Source organism: Sus scrofa, chromosome 17 (genome assembly GCF_000003025.6).
Source record: "Sus scrofa isolate TJ Tabasco breed Duroc chromosome 17, Sscrofa11.1, whole genome shotgun sequence".
NCBI lineage: Eukaryota > Metazoa > Chordata > Mammalia > Artiodactyla > Suidae > Sus > Sus scrofa.
Genome location: NC_010459.5, coordinates 55,014,019 through 55,040,149, shown reverse-complemented (window position 1 = coordinate 55,040,149; position 26,131 = coordinate 55,014,019). Strand labels below are relative to the sequence as shown.

The window sequence follows — 26,131 nt, the reverse complement described above, 5'->3', positions numbered from 1 at the left end:
TTATTTGTAGGACTCTGTGTTTAATTATAAGGAGCCCAGGCAGGGTTTGCCTCCCTCTAAACGCAGGCCTACCGACAGCCTGGCACTCAGCAAGTATTCATCAGGGGTGCTTGGATGCACATATTCACACATAAAGCCACAGTAATGACTGGTTTGTCTTTCTCCTGAATGTTTTCTCAAGAACACTGAATAATATAACTTATCATGTTTCCCTTTTTGCACTGGCTGTTAGGAAGCTCAAAGCCACATCTATGAAGGCTTCATAGCAAGCCTGTAAATCAACCTGCACATTTATTTGGGGTCCTGGTCCCATTTGCTGTACTTACTCTTATTTTAATATCTTTTAACCTTAGTAAACATCCTTGCTGGGATTAAATAAATTAAATAGCCTGCCTTGAGGTTCTAGCCTGCAGAGAAAAGCACGCCATTTCCATTGCTATGTTGTCTCCAGAGCAATAAGCCACCCTCAGGTTACCTGCTTTCCAGCATCCAAAGCCCTTTGGGAGTGATGGTTACGTGACTGGGGGCGGTGCTGTGGCTGAGACGCTTTTTCCTCCCACTTGGGTGGTGGAGGAGGTGGTGTTGCAGAAAAAAATGAAGGTGAAAGGCAGACAGAACTGCAAAAACCTCACGGAACGTGTTTGCCCTGCTCTGCCCATGACCTGTGATTACTGGGGAAGGGAATTAGCGAGCTGGGTGAACCCCAGCAGCTATGGTGGGTGAGGGCCACCAAACAGGATACTGGTGGTGCCAGGGAGGCGTTGGGCACAGGAGAAATCGGGTCCCTGGTTTTTATTGGTGAGGGAAGGACAGCCTCGAATCCAGGAAGAGAACCTGCTTCTAGAGGGCGGTCAGGGGAGAGGAAAGCCCCACCCAGACTTGTGTTTGCCCGGCTCTGTGTATTCAGCCAGTAGGCTCCGGGTGAGGAAGCACAGGGCAGCCTGCCCGGCTCAGTTGGCAGCTGGGCACTGGGCAGCACCAGCTGGAGACACGGCACTCCGAGCAGAAGCAGCTCCAGGTGACACCAGGGGACTGAAGACACTCCCACCAGGGGCTCAGAGGTAACTGCTTGCAGATCCTTGAAGCGTGGCTGGAGGGTTTGTTGTCTGTGGTGAGCAATGACGTGCAGGAGCTGAGCTGGCGATCAGAGGGGGTTGAGTGAAACCCCAGGTGTCGGACCCCCGGCTCTGTGATTCCCCGAAGGGTGTTGGGTATGTGAAAGCCTCAGTTTCGCCATTGGTGAAGTGGATCCAAAGATAGCCTTACATAAAAGAGTTGTGCAAGGATTCTGTGGCAATGTGGGCTGTGTCCAGTACAGAGCAACAGAAAGAGCTCCTGTTTGCACGGAACCACTCAGGTGTCAAATACAGGGGAGCCGGCGGATGGAGAGGTGGCTCCCACAGTGAAGCCAACTTTGAGTCTCCACTGAGGGGCACGGGCTAGGGAAGTGAGGCAGAGAAGGAGAAAGCTTCCTCCAGCGCCCTTCGAGAATCTGGCTCTTTCCATAAATTGTCCTATTTCACCTCCAAGAGCACACCCCTTGAGGTAGTCCACCTGCAGGACTCCAGAAATTTGCACAGTCCTTGGAAACTCTGTCTTCTGCCTTGAAGAGTCGTGGTGATGGGAGGGTGAGTGGTTTGAAGCCCCACGGACTCCTAGATGCCAGTCTGGACCCCACCCCCGGCTGGCTGGCTGTCCTGGAGCAGGTGACCTCACCCTCTGGGCTTTAGTTTCCTTATCTGTACAATGGGCACAATCATGGTAGCAAGAGCCAAGTGACATCCACAAGGGCTAAGCAGACTAATGCATGAGAACACCCATGCACTTAATAAATATTAGCTGTTATTTTTGTTGTGGTCCCCATCTCCAAGTGATAATTGGGAACAGGAGGCCGGGGGAAGAGGAGGAGGTGGGAACTCATTCTAGATCTCAGAAGGGAAGCTGCGAAGCTGGGATCCAGTCAGGGCCAGGACTCCAGTGAGAAGAGTGAGGCCTCACCCCGGGCGCAGAATTTAAGAGACACCAAAGATCCCAGTCACTGAGATAAATGATAATTTGAAGCAATATTTTAAAATTCTAAAATGAATGCCAAAACACCCACGATGAACAAAATAACATGTTCATTAAAAACAGGATGAGACGCAGCATTAATTTTGGGTTTCGTAAATATTGTGTTAAAAAATACTATTAATCTTGCTGGCTGAGTGCTTGGACGCCCCCTTAAATTTTGCACCATTGGGGGGGCACCTAGCCCCCCCCTCATCGTGCACCCACTATGACCTGGGGTTATAGATCCGTGCTCTCTTCATAAATAAAAGCCCAGAGCGGGGCGTGCTATTAGAATTTTCAATTTAAGGAATCCCAAATCATGGTGGATTTTTTCCCCCCAAAGGGTTTTGAGACTTGGGAAGGATTATCTTGTTGGGGAAAGGCATGTGTTTCCGGAGAGAAACGGGTCTGGAAGAGCCCGTCCTGGCTGGTTTCGGATGACAGAGGATGCACGGGCAGAGGGTGGGAAAAGGCCTCGCAGGGTCGCTGCCACCGCTCCACGCAGGCTCACCCGTGCTGCAGGCTCACCCCTGCTGGAGGGTGGCACCGTCAGCTCTTGCTGCCCAGAGCTGGGTTGGGACACGGTTAAGAATTTGAGAGCCCGAGTCAGATGGAACCAGGTTCATCCTTGGCTCTGCCTCTCCAGAGCTTTCTTTCCGGTCGGAGTTTCTTTACACTCCTTTACCCCCTCAATCACCAAATGGGAACTGAGGGCTCCCTCTGTGCAACAGGATGAGCCAGGGTGCCTGAACCTCAGGGAGCTGACATTCTAAGGGTGAGGGGTTTGCATCTCCGAGCCTCAGTTTCTTTATCGGTGTAGTGGGGGAATAATGGGCTGCTCTAAGAGAAAGTGGAGACAGTGCATGTAAAGCTCTGGTCCCAGGGCCAGGACTAGGGTGAAGCGAGTCAGGCACCTTGGGGTCATGCAGGGAGACGCTCACTCCGAGGTGCCCATTTGCACCTGCCCAACCTTGAGAGGGGGCCCCTTTGACTTTTGCATGGACGCCTCTCCTGCCAGGCCGGCTCCGAGTCAGGCTGCAGTTAAGGTCACCTGCTATCCTGATTAGCTTAAAGGTTCGGTGCAACACTCAGAATAGGGTACTGAGCGCTGACCTTCTAGGAACAGCGGCGCGTAAGTGGACGCAAACACAATCGAGCAATCCACCAGCCACTACGCGTTCCTGAAACACTCAACTCGACTTTGATAAAGAAGCCCCTCCGCCCTTGGGCCAAGCAGGCCCATATCAGGGCGCAGGGCCCAGGGCTTGGGGAGCTCAGAGAGGGATGGATCTCAGTCCTCGCCTGCCCCTTGTGCAGGAGGCAGCCTGTACCCCTGCACATGGCAGCCCCAATGCCAGCACGGTGCTGGGGGCCACGGGGAGATGCAGGACCCTAGCACCTTGCCCGGCAGGTCTGTTCTCTTTACTCATTGACCTTAGCTTTGGAGCTGGGCAGCAGAGGGCCTGTTCTGCTGGGCGTGGCAGCCCGGCCATGTCGGCACCACCCTCATCAGGTGGTGAGAGGGGCCACGGTGTGCCCACATTCCACTGCATTGATCAAAGGTGTTTCTGTGTACTTGGTGACTAATTCTGTCACCATTCCACCCTTCGAGGACCTCCTCCTCCCATTTGACAGGCATTTAACTGCCGGCTGGCAAAGCAGCTGCTGAAATGCTCTTTCTCCAGGGCAGCTCCTACCGTATTTGGTGTTTGATCTCTTCCTAGGAGGAGAGCATACTGTTAAACTGTAACTGACGTTGGTGGCAGTAGGAGGGGCGGAAGGGGACGAGCGTGAAGGTGTGTAAGGATCTAGACTTGTAATGAGTAGTAAATAAGCCATCGAGATCTAGTGCACACTATAATGAAAATGACAATAATATCGCACTGTAATTGCATAATGTGATAAATATAATTATACTGACAATCATATTACAACATATACTTGTGTCCAAGTAACATATGCTACACCTTAAATTGACACATGACACCTCAAATTTATTCAATAAAAATCTTGAATTAATGGATTAATTAAATGAGGCCCTATGAACACCCATCACTGGGATAAATGAGGAGGGTTTTGAGGGAAACTTCCAGAATGACCAGTTGTCTCATAGATCAGAACACAGAGCTCATGAATCACATTAACAAGAGAAGTAAAAAGTATTAGTAAGAACTAGCATTTTCTCCTTTGATTAACTGCTAAGCCCTTGGGCTGAATCTTTCCAAAGATTATTGATGAGTTTTCAAGTCTTTATTCCTCACTTAGCTCTGGCTGCGTTCCTTGACTAGTTAGGATTTTCATTTCTGTTTTTTAATTGTAAAAACAAACATCCAAAAAATGTTTCATATTTTAGGTTTTACTATATGACATAAAATATAGCATAACTTGTTGGGCAGAGGCTACAATAAAAGTTAGAAAGTAAGAAGTGAAGAATTTGAACTCTGGAACAAGGTTGCTGAGGGTTAAGTCTCCCACTTACTAGCAGATGATCTGTATTAGTCAGCTCAGGCTGCATAACAAAAATACCATCGACTGGGTGGCTTAAACAACAGATATTTGTTTTCTCACAATTCTGGAGGCCAGGGGGTCCAAGATCAAGATCTTAGCCAGTTCCATTTGTGGTGAAAGTTCTCCTTCTGGCTGGCAGTCCTCATGCCTCAGCCCTCTTACTATGTCCTCACCTGGTAGAGAGAGAGAGAGAGAAAGCTCTTGGGTGTCTCCTCTTATAAGGGCGTTAATCCTACAGGATTAGGGCCCCACCCTTATAACTTCCTCTCTTCTATCTCCAAATAGAGTCACATTGGGTTAGAGTTTTGACATATGAACTTGGAGGGAGACAACATAATTCAGTCCATAGCATGATCTTAGGCAAGGAACGTAGAGTCCCTGGGCTCAGGTTCTGCATCTGTACAGTGGGGATCCTAAGAACACCTGCCCCATGAGGGTCTCAGGAGGATGCAATGAGTTCAGACAGGAAAGCATTTAGAGCAATGCCCAGCATAGAGATAGCATTGTAGAACCATCCGGTATTATTTTTATTAAGCCATGGGCCATTTAATTTACTGCTTATCATCATGGCTAATCCTCATTCCTCAACTGCTGAGCACCAGCACTGAGCTAAACACCACGTGAACTGCTTTCTTTTCACCTTCCTGGGAGTCTGGTGAGGCTGGATCGCTTACGGTCCTTTTGCCATCTCAACCTCCGCAGACCAGGAGTGCAGTTCCTGCACATGGCTGGACCTGAACCCAGGAGGGAGGGTTCACTCTGTCACCCTATGGACTAGTTCTCCACCAGCTCTTCGAAACGGGGCAATAGTGGCCATAAGCATTAAACACAAACAAACCAACCAACCAACAAACAAAAAAACACTAAACCACTAAGTCCAACCCTCAGAGCAGAGTCCCTGGACCTCCACACAAATGACACTGGAGCCAGATCATCCTTTGCTGTGGGGCTGTCCTGAGCATTGTGGGAAGTTTAGCAGCATCTCTGGTCTCTGCCCCCTGCCCCCGGCCCCCTGGATGTCAGTAGCAGCCTTCCGTCTTGAGTCATGACCATCAGACAGGCCTCTAAAAGAGTGCTCTTGTGGCACAGCAGGTTGAAGACCCGGTGTTGTCACTACTGTGGCTCGGGTTGCTGCTACAGTGCAGGTTTGATCCCTGGCCTTGGAACTTCCTCGTGCTGTGGTCAAAAAAATAAAAAAATAAAAAAATAATTTAAAGAATCTTTTATTCAGTTGGAAAGGAAAAAAAGAAAATTGAGGAAAGACGAATATATAACCCAGATGGTTGGAGGGCCAGGGCAAATCAATACACAGACATCAAAACGCGCGGCTCCTGCAAAACACTCAAAACATGTTGGGTACCTTTGTCATTACAATACTGTCATTTTCCACGAGAAAAGCGCATTTTGCCCCAAAGGCTCACAACCTTGGGCTTTGCAGAGGCATGTCTCACTCCATAGCTCTTTCTGGGGGGAGAAAGGGGGGGGTGCCCTGAATCGGAGGGGAGTGATTGCTCCCCATGAGGCTGCTCTTCTCCTCCCCCCCAGAGGCAGGGCCCCTCACTTCTCAACAGCCAATCAACAAGGGGAGGCTGTGTGGGGAGCAAGGCCTGCGCCCCACTCCCTGGAGAGGAAAGTCTGAGGCTCTGGAGGTATCTCTTGATGTGCAGGCTGATAAAACAGAGGGCTCAGAAAGGAGAGCTCTAAGGGTTGTGAATGCTTTCAGGTTCCAGGGGGGACAGTGATTTGTGGACCTTGAAGGTCAAGGCCCTCCCTCCATCTGAGAATCCCGGCCTGGTTCTGTGCCTGGTTCTGTGTGTCGGGGTGGCCAGCAGCCGGGAGAGTCCTGGCCCCAAATAACCCACAGGGCACCTGTCACCCTCAGCGGTCACGGGAATCCCCTTGAGTTGAAACTATTGCCAGGCCCGGGCCCCGTTCCGGAGCGTCTGATGGAATCGGGCTGGCTGGGGCCTGGCCTGGGGATTTAAATCTCCATCCTCATTCTCCTGTGTCACCCAGTGTGAGGACTGGCCTCAGGACGCAGCTGGGAAGTGGAGAAAGAAGGAAAGGGATTTTCTCACCTGAACGACCCCAGCCAAAGACTCGCCCTGTGTCCTCAGATGCAAAGCCTTCAAATTTGAGTCCAATTTCCAAAACAAACCCCTCTGCCATATGGAGGCTTGTGATGCATGTCTGATAAGGTCATAGAAGCAAAACAACTAACACCATCGGTTCAGGAAAGAAAGGGCATTTTGACATCACCTTGAAACTTTGTGGTTTTTTGTTTGTTTGTTTGTTTGTTTGTTTCCAAAATAAAACCTAGCTCTTTCAACAAGTAGGTTTTTCTTGATGGAAAGACTTGGCATCTGATTTATGTTTCTCCTTTGTTGGAGATTGACGAAAACTTCATCACAGACAGAAATTATCATCTGGACCCCCCAGAGCCTCAGTTTTGCCACCTGCTACATGGGGATAAAAAAAGTCCTTGGTGAAGTTCCCATTGTGGCTCAGTGGGTTAAGAACCTGACTAGTATCCATCAGGATGTGGGTTCGATCCCTGACTTGGCTCAGGGGGTTAAGGGTGCAGCGTTGCCAGGAGCTTCGGCCTAGGTCCCAGATGTGGCTTGGATCCTGCGTTGCTGTGCCTCTGGTGTAGGCCGGTAGCTGCAGCTCAGATTCGACCCCTAGCCTGGGAACCTCCATATGCTGCAGGTGTGGCCCTAAAAAGAAAGAGAAAAGAGTCCTTGCCTCCCAGAGTCCCTGACCCGGCTTCTAGAGTGATGAGCTCATGGGTTTGCTCAGGACTTTTCCTAGCCTTAACAGGGAAGCCCCGCCTCCCAGGACACCCTCATTCCTGGTCTTTCTAGGATGACCTGCACAGATGCTCCTTGTCACGGTGTCCCCACCTGCCTGATCGTGACACTCACCTCTGTGCATTTGCTAAAAATGCAGGTCCCAGACCTGCACCTGACTTTCGGTGAGAAAATCATGGGACTCATGGGCAAGGCCTTTAATTGATTGTATCAGACAAGTTTGGGGAAAGCGATATGAAAATATCAGTGACGATCCTGCTGATACTTCTAATCATGGATGTCACCTTCGGGGTACACCCATCATGTGCCAGGACCTGTTCAGGGCACCTTCCCTGTATGAACACCTTTAATTCCCCAACGACCTCTGCAGTCTGTGCTCTTATTTATCCCTACTTTACAGAGGAAACAGAGGCCCAGTAACTTGCCCAGGGTCACTCATTCAGTATGTGGCCGAGTGGGGATGCCCACATTTTTCTCCTACCTGCTACCCTGCTGTCCTAGAAGTCTCAGCACTGGGCTGACACACGGCAAGCTCTCCATACCAGTCAGATATGATCCCCACGATTGTCTTATTAGCTGTACTGTCTTTGGGGCATTAGAGGACCTGCCACTCTCTTGCCAACATTTAAAGGGCCTTTTAATAGCTAAACCTAGGTTCCTTCTACCTCCCCGGGGATTCTGACCCCGCCCTGTAGGCGGCCCACGTTCATTTCTGTGATACGGATGTTGACCGATAGGTGGCAGTAACCATTCGTTTTTGTCTCCTGGAAATCCGGCTACACCCACATTGTAACTGCAAGGAGGAAAGCAATGTTACCTGAATCCAGGTTGTTCCTGCAAAAGATGTGCAAAATGGATTTTCCTTCTTTCACTCCATTTGGGCTTGAACTTGTCAGGAGGCTACTTGAAAGTGCAATGATCAGGATAATGAAACCCAAACTCGGGGGGGTAAAAAACTTTCGCTCCTGCTGGCAGGCCTGACACTTCTAGCCCAAAGGTTTTTCATAACCTCAAATATTTTTATTTGAAAGTCGCCTCCAAATTAGACTCAATTTAAATTGAGAAATAGGTGCTTTCAAAGTGTGTAAACCTATTAGTAAATAATTTCTAATTTGGAAAAAAAGCTGGATTTAGATGGAGACATGGTACATACAGCCTGTATACATTTTTTGCAAGTGGCCTTGGTCAAGGCATTTAACCTACACATCTCAGTTTTCTCATCTGTAAACTGGAATGATGATACCACTGCCTTGTTGACTTGCTGTTAGGAGTAAATTCACTTAGAGCCAGTAAAGCTCTTAGAACACTTTCTCTACACACAGTAGGCCCTCAGCACATCGGTCCTTTTATATTATTGTTACTATTTTATCATTACTATGGTTGCTGGAGTTGTGGTTGGCATTATTTTTATATACGGTGGGTTCAAATCCTGGTCAGTCTTAGCCTGGGCAACACTTAATCTCTCTGCTGCTTCAATTTCCTTGTTTAAAAAAGGGGTAAATGTTACCTAGGGTGATCTTGACCAGAACTGATAAAGTTTCCAGACAGGGACAGAGAGTAAATAGCTTCGGCTTTGCAGGCCATATGGCCTCTGCAGCAGCTACTCAACTCTGCCTCAGTACGTGAAAGCAGCTCTATGTAGACGATGCATAAATGAAGCAGCGTGGAGTCCTCCAACAAAGTTTCATTTCTGGATACTAAAATCTCAATTTCATATCATTTTCTTGCGTCACAATCTGTGGTTCCTCTGATTTTTTTTTCCCAACTACTTACAAATGTGAAATCCATTCTTAGCTCCCTGGCCGTACTACACCAGCAGCCAGCTACATTTGTTGCACAGCTGTCTTTTGCTGCCTCTGGCCTTGAACAGTCAATAGTATATTCATAATATTCCACTTACAGTGGAAGTGATGGCCTGTGGTTAGTATGCATCTCTTGGGTTTTATAAATAGAAAATATTGGCATTTCCATTGTGGCTCAGTGGTAGTGAACTCGACTAGTATCCGTGAGGATGAAGGTTTGATCCCTGGCCTTGCTCAGGGGGTTAAGGAGGATCCAGCGTTGCCGTGAGCTGTGGCGTAGGTCGAAGATGTAGCTCAGATCCCGAGTTGCTGTGGGTGTGGTGTAGGCTGCAGCTCCGATTAGACCCCTAGCCTGGGAGCTTCCATATGCCCTAAAAAGCCAACAACCACAACCACAACCACAACAACAAAAAAGAATAGTAAATATTGCAACATAACTAGTGTCCTGTATGTTTTAGCCCCATTCAGCTTTATTACACGTTGCAGTTAGTAAACATATAAAATTCCCTCAAAGGATGCCCTTTTCTGGCCTCCATCATTTCTGATTACTTAAGTCTATTACCAGGGCATTAAAACTCATACCATGAGCCAGAGGTCAATGGGGATCCTTGGAGACGCAATGGCTGCTTTCAGCCAGAAATCCAAAGTCCTGGCTGTGATTCTCAGGGCCAGCAGGGCCAATGAGCCAGCAGCCAGGTCTTTAGAGACAGGTTATGTTGGAATCGTTTGTGTGCGAAAAAGAAGCTTTTAGGTCGTAAGGCAGCTGGGAGTGGCCGAAAGAGCCCCACTTCTGGAGCCAGATGTGCTTGGGTCAAATCCTCACTCGGTCGTTTCCTGGGTTGTGCCCTGGGAGCCTTTGGGAGTCTCAGTTCCCTCCTTTCCAAGAGGAGGTGATGAGATGCAGAACGTTCCAGCAGCTGGGACCACAGGCCACCTGCGTTTGAATCGTGCCTCTGCCACCCTTAAGTGGCTGACCTTTGGGAAGCAACGTAACCTCCACAAGGGTCAGCTTCCTCTGTCTCCAGTGAGGTGATGGTGACTCCTGCGTCCCACAGGTTGAGGGGCTAAAGCACCCAGTACAGGAAATGCTTTTGAAAACAGTGCCAGGAATGAGAACGCGCTGCACAATGATTAACTATTATCCTTATTGTTAGAACCAGCGCTTGGGAGGTTTAGTGATGATGCGGGTAGGGCCTGGTTCAGTGCCTGCAGGGCAGGGGGTTGCTCTTAATGATTATTCCCTCCCCGCAATGAATAAGTAATAATTTAGCACCTGATCAATGCCGGCACGGTGCTGAGAATAGGAGGTAAAAGGCAGACAGTCCCTGCCCTCATGGTGCTTACAATTTATTGGGGAAGGGAGACAGAAGTTAAATATTCTGATAGGCCCTCCAAGTCTGGATCAGTGGCTGCTTCCTTCCAGAACCATCCTACCTAGTGCTGCCACCGCCTGCCTTCTGTCATGACCCCGTCTTGTCACGGTACATGTTTCCTTTTTATTCATAGTATTGAACCCTATGTGTTTTGTTTCAAACACATATATATTGCTTATTAAGAGCCAGACATCATTCTAACTACCGTACAAGCATTAACTCATTGTGTCCTTATAGCTGACCTGTAAGGCCCAGAGAGGCTAATTAACTCATCCAAGGACACACAGCAGAGAGAGGGTTCAAGGGGCAGAGAGAGGGTTCAAGCCCAGGTCCTCTTGCTCCCAGTCTGTGCTCATAACCCCTGCACCACGCTGCCTTGAACTGTCAAATGGCCTCTAGCAGGTTAGGGATCTGGTGTTGTCACTGCTGTGGCTCAGCTTTGATCCCTGGCCCAGGAATTTGTGCATGCTGCAGATATGGCAACAACAACGAAAAAAAGCCCTGATTTGTAGATTTATTGTCTGTTTATCTTCTGTCCACCCAACGGATTTCAGCTCAATGAAATCAGGGGGCCTCATCTGTTTAAATTCACAGCTATAACCCTAGTGCTATGCATGACATAAGGTACAGAGCCTGTGCTCTCTACACATTTGTTGAATCAATGACCGAATGAAAATACAAGCAAGTAAATATATAATTACAAGTGGTGCCAAGCGCTATGTAAAAAAAAAAAAGTGCCAGTGCTGTGAGAGTTTTTAACAAGGGACCTAATTTAGTTTGAGGATCAGAGAATACTAAAAATTGTCAGTATTATTTTAACGACAGTTGAATAAATTCTAAAATCTCCTTAACAGCTGCGCCTGGCTAAGAGGGAAGAAAATGTTATCTACGGGGAATAAACGTTTCATAATGATGAAATGCAATGGAAAATCAGGGCTGTGTTTGCCTTTAATTCCATTGGCTGCATGAGCCCCAAATCTGCTCTTATTCCTCAAAATAAACATAAGCAATTGATCTACCTGGGGCTGGTGATAAATATACCCACAGTAATGTGGCAGGTCTCTGCACCTTAGTTTCACAGGCAGGAGTTAGACTTCTGTTTGTCTCGGGTTTTAATTTTTCTCAGCCCCTCTCTTTTTGTCTATTGCAGGAACAATGGGTAACCAAATGAGTGTCCCCCAAAGGACTGAAGATCAAGAGAATGAATCGGAAACAGATACTCACAAGGTCGTGTAGTTATGGTCCCGGGGTCACTCGCTACTGGTCGGTAGAGGCGGGGATGGCGAGAGTAAAGGCCTGCTCGGGGCTCCCCCCATAGGCGTGATGGATGCGCTGCTGTCCCCAGGGGTTGTTTGGTTGTATTCGAGAACTCCAGAACTCATCCAGGACCTTGCTCAAAGTGCAGCCCCACCCAAGGCCCGCTGAATCAGAAACCCATGGACCCTGCCTCTTTAAGGTCCTCCGTGGTGATGAATCCTATGGGGCCAATTTGATACCTGGTCCCAGGTGGGTTTGGACCAGTGCTTCCCACCAGTGGGTGAATTTTGCCTCACCATCAAGGGACACTTGGCATTATCTGGAGATGTTCCTTAGCTGTCACAGATGGGGAATTGCCCCTGGCACCTAGTGGGTAGAGGCCAGGGCTGCTGCTCCACATCCTGCAGTGCCCAGGATGGTCCCCTATGACAAAGAAGGATCCTGCCCAAACTCTTGGCAGTGCCGAGGATGGGAAACCCCATTTTTCCATCAGTAGTTTGCAGCCATGGCTGAACATTGGAATCATCTGGGAAACTTAATAAATTGGGGGAGTTCCTGCTGCGGCTTAGCGGGTTAGGAACCCGACATAGTGTCCATGAGGATGCAGGTTTCATCCCTGGCTTCGCTCAGGGGGTTCAGGATCCAGCGTTGCCACAAGCTGCAGCATAGGTAAGCAGCTATGCCGCTTGGACCCAGTGTTGCTGTGGCTATGGTGTAGGCCAGCGGCTGGAGCTCCGATTCGACCCCTAGCCTGGGGACTTCCGTATGTTGCAGGTGCAACTGTAAGAAGAAAAAGAAAAACAAACCAAGAAATAAATAAATAAGGAGACTGGCACTGTGCCCTAGACCAATGACCAGGATCTGTGTGTGGGAGCAAAGGCAGGCATCTGTGGCTTCAGAGCTCCTCAGCTGTTGCATGTCCAGCCAAGGTGGAGGAGAGCTTCTCATCCGTGACTCCCCCTTTGGAAGACCGCTCAGGAGGGCCGAGGCCAGGGACACCCCCCTGCTTGTCCATAGGTCTTATTAGATCTACAGTCAGGTAACAGAAAGCCTCCGTTCCCACCATCAGTGCTTCCATAATCAGTCTGGTCTGAGCCTTGCAGCCCAGCTCAGCCTGGGAATCCTCGGACCTGTGAACTAACACTGAAGCAGCACGAGGGATCTCCCACGCACAGAATAGAAGCTGGTTTGGAGAAATGGGCGGGAAACTCAGAGTTGGCCTCAATCGTGTGTGTTAAAATTCCCTGGGAAATTTTGAAAACTCCTGGTGGGAGTTCTCGTCGTGGCGCAGTGGTTAACGAATCCGACTAGGAACCATGAAGTTGCGGGTTCGGTCCCTGCCCTTGCTCAGTGGGTTAAGGATCCGGCGTTGCCGTGAGCTGTGGTGTAGGTTGCAGACGTGGCTCGGATCCCGTGTTGCTGTGGTTCTGGCGTAGGCTGGCAGCTATAGCTCCTATTAGACCCCTAGCCTGGGAACCTCCATATGCCGCAGGAGCGGCCCAAGAAATGGCAAAAAGACAAAAAAAAGAAAAAAAAAGAAAAAAAAAAAGAAAAGAAAACTCCTGGTGGCCAGCCCCACCTGAGAGCCATGAACACACGGCCCCCTGGGTGTGGGCCCAGCGTCAGTCACTTCCCAAGATCCACAAATGATCCCAAGTCTGGGAGCCTTTGGCCTCCAGGGACCAGGCAGCCACAAAACCCAACAAAGCGGGAGATTGAAGTCCGTTTGAAGACGGCTGGCTCTGGCGGACTACACCCTCAGCGCGTTCCCAGAGCCTTCTTTTTTGTTAGGAGCTGGAAAAGGATGTCAATGAAAGCTCCCGATTTTTTAAGTATCGGCAATTGGCAACTGATTCCAAAATATTTAAAACAAACACACAAACAGAAAAACCTCTGTGAGCCAAATGCATCAAATTTGCACACCAAGTGCCATCCCAGGAATCCCATTTGTGACCACAGAGCCAGAGTCACGTGAGTTGGATATTTAGATTTTAGGATTTCTTGGCAGGGCTCATGATAAATTCAAGAACACAGGCTTATTCTAAACAAAACTGTAAAACAAAAATATAAAGAAAGGAAAAATCTGTATCACCCCAGAAGTTTCCTGTCATTGGGAGGTCGGGAGTCTTTTAGTTTTTTTCTCTCTGTACTTATTAACATATATTATACTACTAATAGTATTTTTTTTTTTTTGTCTTTTTGCCATTTCTAGGGCCGCTTTCCACAGCATATGGAGGTTCCCAGGCTAGGGGTCTAATCGGAGCTGTAGCCGCCAGCCTACACCAGAGCCACAGCAACATGGGATCTAAGCTGCATCTGCAACCTACACCACAGCTCACGGCCATGCCAGATCCTTAACTCACTGAGCAAGGCCAGGGACCGAACCCGCAACCTCCTGGTTCCTAGTCGGATTGGTTAACCACTGAGCCCCGACGGGAACTCCTATACTACTAATAGTATTAACGCAATATGACAATATGCAAATACTTAGCATATAATCAATACTCAATTAATGCCAACTATTAGAAGTGTAATTTATGTTATTACTAAGATGACATGTAACGTACATTCTGTTTTGCAACTTTTTTGGTTTCCATATGAGTGTGTGTGTGTACATAAATGCATACACACACACACATATATATATTAAACCTTTTTTTTTAAAGGGCTGCACCTGCGGCATATGGAGGTTTCCAGACTAGGGGTTGAATCGGAGCTGCAGCTGCCCTCCACAGCCACAGTCACAGCCACAGTCACAGCAACACCTGGTCCATGCCACCTCTGTGACCTATGTTGCATTTTGCAACAAAGCTGGATCCTTTAACCCCCTGAGCGAGGCCAAGGATTGAACCCGCATCCTCATGGATACTGATCAGGTTCTTAACCTGCTAAGCCACAGCAGGAGCTCCTAAAATCTTTTTTTTTAAATATCTGCAATAAATAATAAAAGAGAAAAAAAACCTGGGCAGTCATAAAAAAGAACAAAATAAGGCCATTTGCAAAAATGTGCATAGACCTAGCAATTACCATACTAAGTGAAATAAGTCAGAGAAAGACAAATATCATGTGAGATGACTAACAGGTGGACTCTAATAAAAAAAATGATACAAAATAACTTATTCACACAACGGAAACAGACTCAACAATTTTGAAACCAAACTTACAGTTGCCAAAGGAGACACCCTGGGGGGAGGGATAGAATAGGCGGTTGGTAGGAACAGATGCTATTATACATCGAATAGGTAAGAACAAGGACCTACTGCATAGCAGCGGGACATCTACTCAATCCTGTGTAATAACCTCTACGGGAAAAGAATCTGAAAAGGAACAGGTATACGTAGAACCGATTCACTTTGCTAAAGACCTGAAACTAACACAACATTGTCAAGTCAACTATACTCTCGTAAAATTAAAAAAAAAAAAAAATCAGGGCGGTGGTCTACAATTGGAAAGTGTTTGCAGCCAGAGTGATGGAACGAGTGGGTGTGGAACAGAAAAATAGCAGCACCGCACTTCCTGTCTTTGACCGGCTTGTTGAGTAAAGGCCTGCGCTGGTGTGCAGGGCAGTGGGGTGTGGTTACAGCCTCACAGGGTTTGAAATCAGCATGTTAAGTTCTTACTCCCTGGCTGATCAGACCAGCGCCCCACCTGGTCTCCTATTCATCCTGCCTGTGCTTGTGAGGCTCAGTAAAACAAGGCATAAACCATGCAAAGCTCTTTTCCACACAGGAATCCGGTCCTTAGAGCGGGTTATTTCATTTCTTTGAGGCCTGGCAGAAAGCACAGCAGTTTCTGGAAATACAGACTTTACGCTGAGTTTTGTGCACTTATAGTTAGAATGGATAAGCAGTGAGGTCCTACTATGTAGCACAGGGAACTGTCACTATCCAGTCTCCTGGGATAGACCATGATGGAAGATAATAGGAGAAAAAGAATGCATATATGCATGACTGGGTCACTTTGCTGTACAGCAGAAATTGGCACCACCTTGTTCATTAACTATGATTTAAAAAAAAAAAAAAAAAAAAAAAAAAAAAGCTTAATTTTGTGAGGTACCCTTGTGGCCTTAAAGGTTCTTCCTTGAGTTTATCTGATTTTCCCCAAAGACGCCGCTAATACTGACTCGTGTTCTGTTCCAGGGGGCATCTGGGAGCGGGTGTGCTCAGAACGGGATGCCGGTGATTATATCAACCCACACGGTTCAACTCTACGACGAAGGTCAGTGTTTCACGGGGACTGCTCCTGGGAGGGGGCCGGGGAGGGCCGGCTGATCCTGTGGATAGTGGAACAAAGCGGAAGCGTTGAAGCCACAGGCTCATGTGGAAGACACTCGTGTTAGTTTTCTAGGGTCGCAAACACAGCATCACACATCAGGCAGCTTCGGCAACAGCCGTGTATTGTCTCACCACGGTGGGGCCAGGTCTGCAAAGACCCTACTTCCTAACGAGGTCGCAGGAACTTGGGGTCTCAGCAGCAGGGGATACGATTCAACTCAACACCCCTCCTCTCTCCTGGGAATGTGAGACTTCCAGAGAAGGCCAAGGATTTACAGCAGATCAGCTAGAAGCAACAGGGTGAAAACACTAAGCGGGGGTCTCTTTGGAGTCTGACAGATCACGGTCACAATCCCTGCCCTGCCCCTTACCAGCCGCGTGACCTGAAACAAGTCACCAGGCTTTCTAAGCCTCAGTTTTCTCATCTCTAAAATGGGGGGAAGAACCCCATACCTCAGAGAACTGCTGAGAGGACTCAAGGAGGTCATTCACAAAGCATGTGACATATTACCTAGCACTTAGGAATCCCTAAGAAATGAGTAGAAGATGACAACCGAATGTTCTCTACATGAGGGAAGTGTTAACACTGGACAATGGGCTTTCCTATTAGATTTTATTCTGGGATATAGGGCTATACATTTAAAGCCTCAAAAGTGGCTGAGTTCTACTCTGTGAAGAATATCTGTAAATCACATAAGAGGCCAGCGGAATCAGACTGTCGGTTTTGCCCCCTAGCAGCTGTGTGACCTTGAGCCACTTCCTTAACCTCTCTGAACCTCAGCCTCCTTGTCCCGCGAAGTATGATAATAATAGTACCTACCACATAGGTATCAGATATAGTATGCATGTGCTTCCGTGCCTGGCACATACTAATTCTTCCGTGCGTGTTTGCCATCACGATTGTCTGATGGTTGTGGTTGGTGTCAGTTACCTGTCAGTTTCTGGGCTTCAGATCCTCTCCTGAACCAAGAGGGGATGAATCAGAGCATCGGTTCCAGAGGCTTTAGACTTTCCTAGTGTAAGGAAAGAACAGCTCTGTTTTCCCTCTCGACAATCTGCAGCACACACACCACATCTGACACCTGATGTGTGAGCTTTCCGTACCGAGTGATGCTGTGACACCAGCTGGGTGTCCCACCATCTAATTCTGTTCCAACACCATCTACCCAGAGTTAGCATCAGTTCCCACGGGTTCAGAGACTACCTCCCACCTCGGTTACCATTTGCAAGTGGGGAGCCCCCCGTTACCCACAACTTCTGTCCTACTCAGCTACAAAGCAGAAGTTCCCATGACCTCCTCCTCGGGGTCAGTCGCTTACTAGAATGGCTCACAGAACTCAGAAAAGCAGGAGTTCCCACATGGCTCAGCGTGTTAAGGGTCTCACGTTGTGACTACAGCAGCTTGGGTGGCTACCACGGCGCAGGTTCAACCCCTGGCTTGGGAACTTCCACATGCCTTGGGTGCAGCCAAAAAAACAAAAAAGAATTCAGGAAAACAGTGTACCTGCTAGATTATCGGTTTATTATAAGAGAATACAACTCAGTGACAGACAGATGGAAGAGATGCAAAGGGGAGGTTTACTGGGATGGGGGGTCCTGGAGGCGGTGGCACGTCCATGCTCTCTGGACAGGCCACCCTCCCAGGACCTCCATGTGGTCACCCACCCGGAAGCTCTCTGCACTCTGTTCTTTAGGAATGCTGCGGAGGCTTTATTGTGGAGACTTCATTAAATCATGGTCGCTGGTGGTGGACTCATATCCAGCCACTCTCCCCTCCCTGGAGATGGGGGCTGAGGCTGAACATCCCAGCCATCGCATCACGTGGCTTGTTCCCCTAGCAACTGCCACCCCCCATCCTCAGGGGCTTTTCAAAAGTCACCTCATTAACATAAACTCAGATGTGGTTTAAAGGGGCTGGCTCCTCATGAACAACAAGAGTTATCTTCATGGCTCTCAGAGTTAAGTTTTAGGAGCCATGTGCCAGGAACAAGGATGAAGACCAAATATAGGCTGCTTCTTATATTACATCCCAATATCTTACTATGTGGCTTATTTAAAACTCACATGCCTGGGTCCATCCCTTAGCCTCTGTCTAGAATACCCTGCGGTTGAGACTTGGGGACCTGAGTTGTTAAAAGCTCTCTAGAGGACTTGGACGCACAGCCAGGATTGGCAACCACAGGATGAGATAATGTCACACATCTCTTCCTGCCTTTCAACCCCGTGAGTCAAACTTCTACTTTGATGTACACAAAATGGATTGTATTGACAGCAGCAGCCTTTGATGAGAACAGTGTAGATGCCGGCTATTGAGACGCACAGACTTTGAAATGAAAATCATATTGTTTTTATAATTTGCAAACTATAGACACGCTTGAAAAACTGACGCACCAAGAATATAATATACCCTACAGAAACAGCTTTCTTTATCATCATTTTATTATTATTGCTGTTGTTGTTGTTACATGCCTATTTTTAATATGGGGCACAAGAGCAAGGAGTGTGTAGGAAGATGTATATGGGAGAAAAATATTGGAAATTGAGAAAGCCTCTTTCTCTTTCTCCTCCATCTCCCTTCCTCTTTTTCCTCCCTCTTTCCATCCGTTCCTTCTTGCCCCCAACATTTATGTATATATAACTAGAAGGTCTTCCTGGAAGGAGGACAATAGGTGACTGAGCTATAGGACAACAGCCTGGGACAGAGTATTGCTGGGCGGATACCTACATGCAAGCAGAAGGAAGGTCTCCTTTTGGAGGGTCGCACGTGGTTTGCACCAGCTCCCTGACCCGGCAGCCCTGCTTCAGCACCTGCTGGAGAATCTGTGAAGTTTAGGCGCATCTGCTCAGGTCAAAACTCTGCCTGCATATTCATCCACCACCTGGGGTTCAGCAAGTCATGTAGGAGCGATTATCCCATTTAATGGGGAGGCAGCTTATCATCCTCGAGTTCTTTTCTCCAGGTTCTGTGTAGTTTTTAAAGGGGTACAGTAGTGGGGTTCTGGGTGACTTTTTTGTTTTGGTTTTTTTTTTTGTCCTTTGGACAGAGTTCTCCAACCATGTCCTTTGAGGCACATTCGTGTTCATCTTTCTTGGTGTCTGCATGTATGTAGAGACATAGAGAAAAGTCACCAGAAAAATAGGTCAAGGGGATCCTGGGGGACTGTATTCCTTCTTTCTCTCTATACTTTTCCCTTTTTTTCCTGTTATACTTAAAGTCATTGATTGCCACATGGCAACGTTTCCTGTCAAGATGTAGGGAGAAGCAGTGATGGCTCAGTGGCTGAGTACACAGCCTAGGGAGCCAGGATCCTAAATTTAAATCCTGGATCTGCTGTGTGACCTTAGGCAAGTTGCCGAGCCTCTCTGTCCACTCATCTGAAAAATGGAAATCCTAATAATGGCAGGACAAGGCTTCAAAGATCATTGCGAAGCTTAATGAGTTGATACGCCTACAATATTTGGAAGAGTGCCTGGCATGTGGTCAACATATGAGGAAAGTTTATTTTTCTGTGTTGGATTTAATGTTAATAATGTAACTTACTAATGTAATTTCATCTACAGTTTGAAGTTAACTGTATCTCTGCCAGCTACCATAGCGCTTGCAAATTTGAAATCGGACATTAAAACTTTTTCCCCTGGCATCCCTTATACTTTTTGAATGTTGTATTTCATGGTCTTCCAGATGCCCTGTGGGAGAGATCAATTAGGAAAAACACTTCTTTTAAGTGCGTTAAGGATCCCACGCTGCCACAAGCTGCGGCCTAGGTGGCAGACGTGGCTCAGATCCTGAATGCTGTGGCCGTGCCATAGGCAGTAGCTGCAGCTCCAATTTGACCCTTAGCCTGGGAACTTCCGTATGCTGCCTGTGTGGCCCTTAATTTAAAAAAAAAAAAAGAAAGAAAATCAACTTCTCGACCTGACTTGGGCTGAGACACTGTGTATACAGGAGGGTCGAGGTAAAAGGGAGGGATTGAGTAAGGAGAGGAAGGAATATTCATGAATATTCATGATGTGCCTGAGGACAGGGGTGTGGTATGCTCAGCATTGGGACCACACCCCTTTCAGTCCAGGTAAGTGCCTGTCTGACTGTTGCCATGGCAACTGTCAACTGTCATGGCACCCGGTAGGCCTGTGGGTTCACCTGCTAATGTTTTACAATGTGTGTATGAGGCTTGAGGTCTACTGGAGGTCAGAATTTCCACCATCTTGGCCCAAGTTGCTTCGAAACAGTCCTGGCGGGCTCTTGTTTTTCTCTTCTGATGCTTTCCAGTAAATAAGGATATCACTTCTCCGCAGCTTACATTCCCCCAAGGAAGGGGGAGGGTTAGAGCTGGAGGCTGACAGCCCTGGTAACGGGAGGGGGAGGGTCTGAGAAAGAGACCCAGTGATGGGAGGGGATGTCACCCAGCCAGAGAGAGACTAGAGATGCTGCACTGCTGGCCTTGAAGATGGAGGAAAGGGCCGTGAGGCAAGGAAGGCAGGTGGCCTCCAGAAGCTGTAAAGAGATGTTCCCAAACCAAACTTGGGGCAGCTCATCCCATGCACAGCAAAGCCAATCTGCTGATGCTGGATTGTGGTGACGGAAAGTACAGCGTTTATTACAAGGTGTCAATTGAGGAAAATGGGCATCTCAGGCTCAAAAGACCCAAACGCTCTGAGGGCTTTTGGGGAAGGGTTTCAAAGGCAAGGTGAGGGAGAGGGTTGCAGCCTACCTGAACACCTCATGGACATTCTTCGGACTGGCTGGTGGTAAAGTACCTGGAGGTATTTGGGGAACCTCAGTCATCCGCCTCTGGTTCCACCGGCCTGGGGTCTCTGTGCTGGTGGCCCTCGTGCAGTTAACCTCCTCCACCTGGTGGGGGTTTTGGTCTCTGCAAAACAACTCAAGGATATGGCTCAGGACGTTACCTATAGCCCTTGAAGAGGAATTAAAGGCCTTGACTTAGTTTGGTGGCTAAACTCTTATTCTTTTGTCTTGCTGGATGGTTTTCCTTTGTTTCTGCATTTTCTCATTTCTTTGACCAAATTTGCTCTTTGGGACTTGGGGAAGGCCTAGGAAGCTAAAGCCTTTCTACAAACAAGAAGCAGGAGACACAGGGCGACCCTGTAGGGTCCTGCTTGATTTCAGAGCAAGGAAATAGATGCTCCCCTAGAACTTCCAGGAGTTGGCCATTTTTGATGTCTGACCTTCAAAAGTGTAAGACATTGGTGTTGTTTTAAGGCACAAAAATGATGGTTATTTTTACAGCAGTAATATGAGTGTGCTGAACTTTGGAGGCTCCCAGACCTGGACTTGGGTCTTGGCTCAGCCACTCACTAGCTATGTAACCTTGGCAAGAAATGTGTACCCTCTGCGACTCACCTAGAAAATGCGAATAATATTAGCTTTGTAGGGTGGCTCTAACTAAGAACAGTGGCCAGTCCAGCATAAGTGTGATGAAATCAACAAGACAGAGAAAACTGTAAGCAGCATCCACTGTCATGAGTGTACTTTATCACTGGCTTTCCCTCTGCCATACCGTCTGACCAGATTTTCCTATCTGTGTCTTTATGCCTAAAACTTTACCGGTCTTTAGCGAAATAAAAATGCCTCATTTTTCTCTTTTGATTTCTTTCTATCAAATTTATTACATTATTTTGAGTTCCTGCTGCAGCACAATGGGACCTGTGGCATCTCTGCAACACCAGGACACAAGTTTGATCCCCAGCTTAGCCCACTGGGTTAAAGGATCCGGCATTGCTGCAGCTATGTGGTAGATAGCAACTGTGGCCTAGATCTGATCCCTGGCTCTGGGAACTCCATCACATTAATTATTTCCTTCTTTAATTTGTTCAGTTCTCACTACTAATGAATGGCAGTCACTAAGGCATGGTTTATCTGCCAGAAAACATCATTTTTTTGAACGTCAAAAAAAAATGATGTTTTCTGGCAGATAATATTAGCTTTGTAGGGTGGCTGTAAGAACAGTGGCCAGTACAGAGTAAGTGTGATGAAATCAACAAGACAGAGAAAACTGTAAGCAGAGTCCACTGTCATGAGTGTACTTTATCACTAGTTTTCTCTCTGCCATATCATCTGACCGGAAGACTATCTCTGTTTCACCTGGATAAGAAGTTTCTAAAAAATGAATCTTTTTTCTTTCTAGTCAATTTTTTTTTCTATAGAGAATTGACTAATTGTGCTTTAAAAAAGAAAGAAAGAAAGAAAGAAAGAAAGAAAGAAAGAAAGAAAGAAAGAAAGAAAGAAAGAAAGAAAGAAAGAAAGAAAGAAAAAGAAATGGGATCATTTTACTGGATTGAAAATTCTTACATGAGTAAAAAATGCTCCTGTTGATGCTGTAACATAATGAATGAGAAGAGAAGCATTTGCCAATCACGATGCCTGGGCAAAGTGTGATGGGAGACCAAGTGCCAAAAATCACTGCCACTTGATAGAGTGAAAAATGTGGGACCAGCATCATTGGTTGGGAAAGGGAGCAAATGGATGTGTCCTTTTAGCGTCCACTTTCTCCCCCCATTGGCCAGCTTTTTTAATCTGTTTCCCCTACTTGGATAAAAGTTCCTGAGAATAGAGAATTTCCTTTGTTGCTGCAATAATCTAAGAGTTTAGCACAGGCTCTGCGATACACAAACAGCTTGGAAATGACCGATGAATAAATGAACAGTGGCACATTGGACTGGCGGCAGCAGAGGCGCAAGAAAATGCAGCTGAAGAGAAAGTTCTAGATCCTGATGTATCTGCTTCAAGTAATGCAACCCAAAGTCAATAACATTTTTAATTATAACAAGAAGTCTGGGGATCAGCAGTTCCGAGTTTGTGACAGCAGCTGGACAGCATTATCAGGATACCAAAGAAGTGTGCCAATCATGTACTGCTTCTCACAGGAGGACCACCACAGACCCAAACATCATGTCTTCACATGATGGGGCCCAGGCGCAGGAAGGGAGAGGCCAAGATTTGCCACCATTTTTTTCTCCTTCTATTAGGAAAAGAAGGTCCTTCCCAGAAGCCCCTGCCCCCAGTAGGCATCTGCTTAGACCTCATTGGCTAGAAGGAGGTCACATGGCCACCACAAGCTGCATGGGATGCTGGGAAGCCAGGTACCTCTCTGGGCAGCAAGCAGAGAAAATCGATTGGCGTGGATTGGCTACTGGACAGGCAGTTCCTAGTGTCCACCAGTGTTGATTTCAGAGAATTACAATTAAGCAACCAAAAGTAGCACCTATGTTAACTCAGCCTTCTCAAAAGACATTAAAAGGATCTAGCTCATTTCCTGAGTGCCCACTTTCTCTCTCCTCCCATCATCTTGCTGTATATCTCACTCAATAAATAAGCTCCTTATCTTCAATTCTCCACCCGGCAACCCTGTAAGACGCCACCCACACAGGCACTTCCTCTACATTGCACTGCATCCGCTCTCTGCATAGTCATTACAGAGAATTCTGAAAACCGGCTCTACCAGATGGCCCAAGAGCTCCCTGGCCCTCTGTCCTTGGACGTATGCAGAAGTCCCTGTGAAATCTAATACTTCTCAACCTCTTAGTGCTTTTTCTCATAACAAAAATTCTAGTGAAGAATTTCTCCCTGTTCCACTCTTGGGGTCCACAGTCTCCAATACTGTATATCCCTATCCTCCTGCCAATAATCGAGGCTTCCCAGCATTCACACCCCTGTGTGGTCCTCTCTTGTGGAATCAGAGAAGACCTTGTAGAACCAAGTATGTGTCATGGAAGGTTTGAGCCTTAAGAAGCCTAGCCTTTATCTTTTGTAGCTCTAGCTCTGGCAAAGCTAGTGACCCTGTCAGAACTACTCTGGAGCTGTTGCTGGAAGGGAGCCCAAGCTAGTCACATGAAGAAGCCATGTGGCAAGAAAGAAATGCCCAGCTACTCCCCAAATTTTCCAACCATCTCAGCCCAGGACAAATCCTTGAAATCCACAAATATGTAGCAAATCCCTCCAACCCAGCTGGTTCCTCTTTAATTCCTTGTGTACCAGCTACAAAATATCTTAATTCATGCAACCATTACCCTGAGCCTGGGCATTTATTTTTTTCTATTTTTCTCTACTCTAAACAAAGTTGCAATAAATATTCTTTTTTTTTTTTTTCTTTTATGGCTGCTCCAGCTGGGTATGGAAGTTTCCAGGCCAGGGATTGAATCTGAGCCTCCGCTGCAACCCACGCTGCAGCTGCAGCAACACCAGACGCTTTAACCCACTATGCCAGGCCAGAGATCAAACCTGCCTCTACACAGTGACCTGAGCTGCTACAGTCAATAGCGTCAACCCACTGCACCACAGCGGGAACTCCACACTAATCATTCTTGCATTTTAGATAGCTTCTTCAAGAGGGATGCTGTGTGAGAGTCAGACCTTGTTTTATTGCGATGCACTTTATGGTGCTTTGCAGATAGTGCATTTTTTACACATTGAAGTTTTGTGGCAACCCTGTGTCAAGCAAGCCTATAGCCACCAGCTTCCCAACAGTATTTGCTCGCTCTGTGTCTTTGTATCACGTTTTAGTAATTCTCACCATGTTTCAGCCTCTTTCCTGTTATTCTATATGATGATCTGTGACCAGTGTTCTTTGATGCTACTGTTGGGATTGCTTTAGCAAGTCACAGAACTCACTCATCACGTAATCAATAAATTGATGGCTCCGCTGACCTCCCTTCCCCGGCTTCCTTCCTCCCCTCGGCCCTCCCTGTTCCCTGAGACACAACAATATGGAAATTAGGACAGTTAATAACCCTCCAGTGACCTCTAAGTGTTCAAACAAAGAGTCCTACGTCTCTCACTTTACATCAAAAACTAGAAATGATTAAACTTAGAAAGGCATGTCAAAGAGCAAGACGAACTGAAAGCTAGGTTTCTTGTGCCAAATTGTTAGCCTTTTTTTTTTTTCTTGCTTTTTAGGGCTGCACCTGCATCATATGGAAGTTCCCAGACCAGGAGCTGCTGCCGGCCAACACCACAGCCACAGCAACGCCAGATCTGAGCCACATCTGTGACCTCCACCACAGCTCCAGGCTACGCTGGATCCCCGACCCACTGAGCGAGGCCAGAGATTGAACCCACATCCTTATGGACTCTAGTCAGATTCATTTCCTCTGCACCCCAATGGGAATTCCCGTAAAGGAACAGTTCTTGAAGGAAATTAAAGCAGCTCTTCCAGTAAGCAGATAAATGGTGAGAAAGTGAAACAGTCTTATTGCTGACTTGGAGAAAGTTTCAGTGGTCTGGATAGAAGGTCAAACCAGTTACAACATTCCCTTTAGCCAAAAAAAAAAAAAAAAAGCCTAATCCAGAGGAATCCCTAATTCTTTTCAATTCTATGAAGCCTGAGAGAAGTCAGGAAACTGCAGAAGAAAACTCTGAAGCTTGTAAAGGTTGTTTCATGAAGTTTAAAGAAAGGAGCTCTCTCCATAATATAAAAGTGCTGGGTGAAGGAGCAAGTGCTGACGCAGAAGCTGCAGCAAGTTATGCAGAAGCTGCAGTAAGTTATCCAGAAGGTCCAACTCAGACAATGCATGAAGGTGGTGACACCAAACAATAGATTTTCATTGCAGATGAAACAGCCTCCTACTGGAAGAAGAGACCGTCTAGTACTTTCATAGCTAAAGAGGAGAAGTCAATGCCTGGCTTCTAAGCTTCAAAAGACAAGCTGACTCTCCTGTTAGGGGCTAATGCAGCCAGTGACTTTTTTCTTGATTTATTTTTTATTATAGTTGATTTACAATGTTCTGTCAATTTTTGCTGTACAGCAAAGAATATACATATTCTTTTTTTTCACATTGTCCTCCATCATATTCCATTACAAGAGATAGGATATAGTTCCCTGTGCTATACAGCAGCATCTCATTGCTTATCTATTCCAAAGGCAATAGTTTGCATCTACTAACCCCAAACTCCCCATCCCTCCCACTCCCTCTCCCTCCCTCTTGGCAACCTCAAGTCTGTTCTCCGTGTCCATGCATTTGTTTCTTTTCTGCAGACAGGTTCACTTGTGCCATAGCCAGTGACTTTTTAAGTTGATGCCAATTCTCCTTTCCCTTCCTGA

At 47.1% G+C, this 26,131-nt stretch overlaps 1 protein-coding gene across 18 annotated transcripts in view; it reads left to right on the top strand.

Annotated features, from left to right (window-relative positions):
• BCAS1 (breast carcinoma amplified sequence 1) overlaps positions 680–26,131 on the top strand; it is a 118,757-nt gene continuing 93,305 nt past the window's right edge. The window contains exons 1-3 of one of the 18 annotated variants that reach the window (XM_021077187.1): positions 680–1,058; positions 11,689–11,769; positions 15,939–16,017. In XM_021077187.1, the coding sequence (XP_020932846.1) occupies positions 11,698–11,769; positions 15,939–16,017 (151 nt within the window). In that variant the 5' untranslated portion in view covers positions 680–1,058; positions 11,689–11,697. Of the gene's footprint in view, positions 1,062–11,688; positions 11,770–15,938; positions 16,018–26,131 lie in introns of those variants that run through there. The other 17 variants (XM_021077186.1, XM_021077188.1, XM_021077183.1 and 14 more) reach the window with 17 other exon arrangements.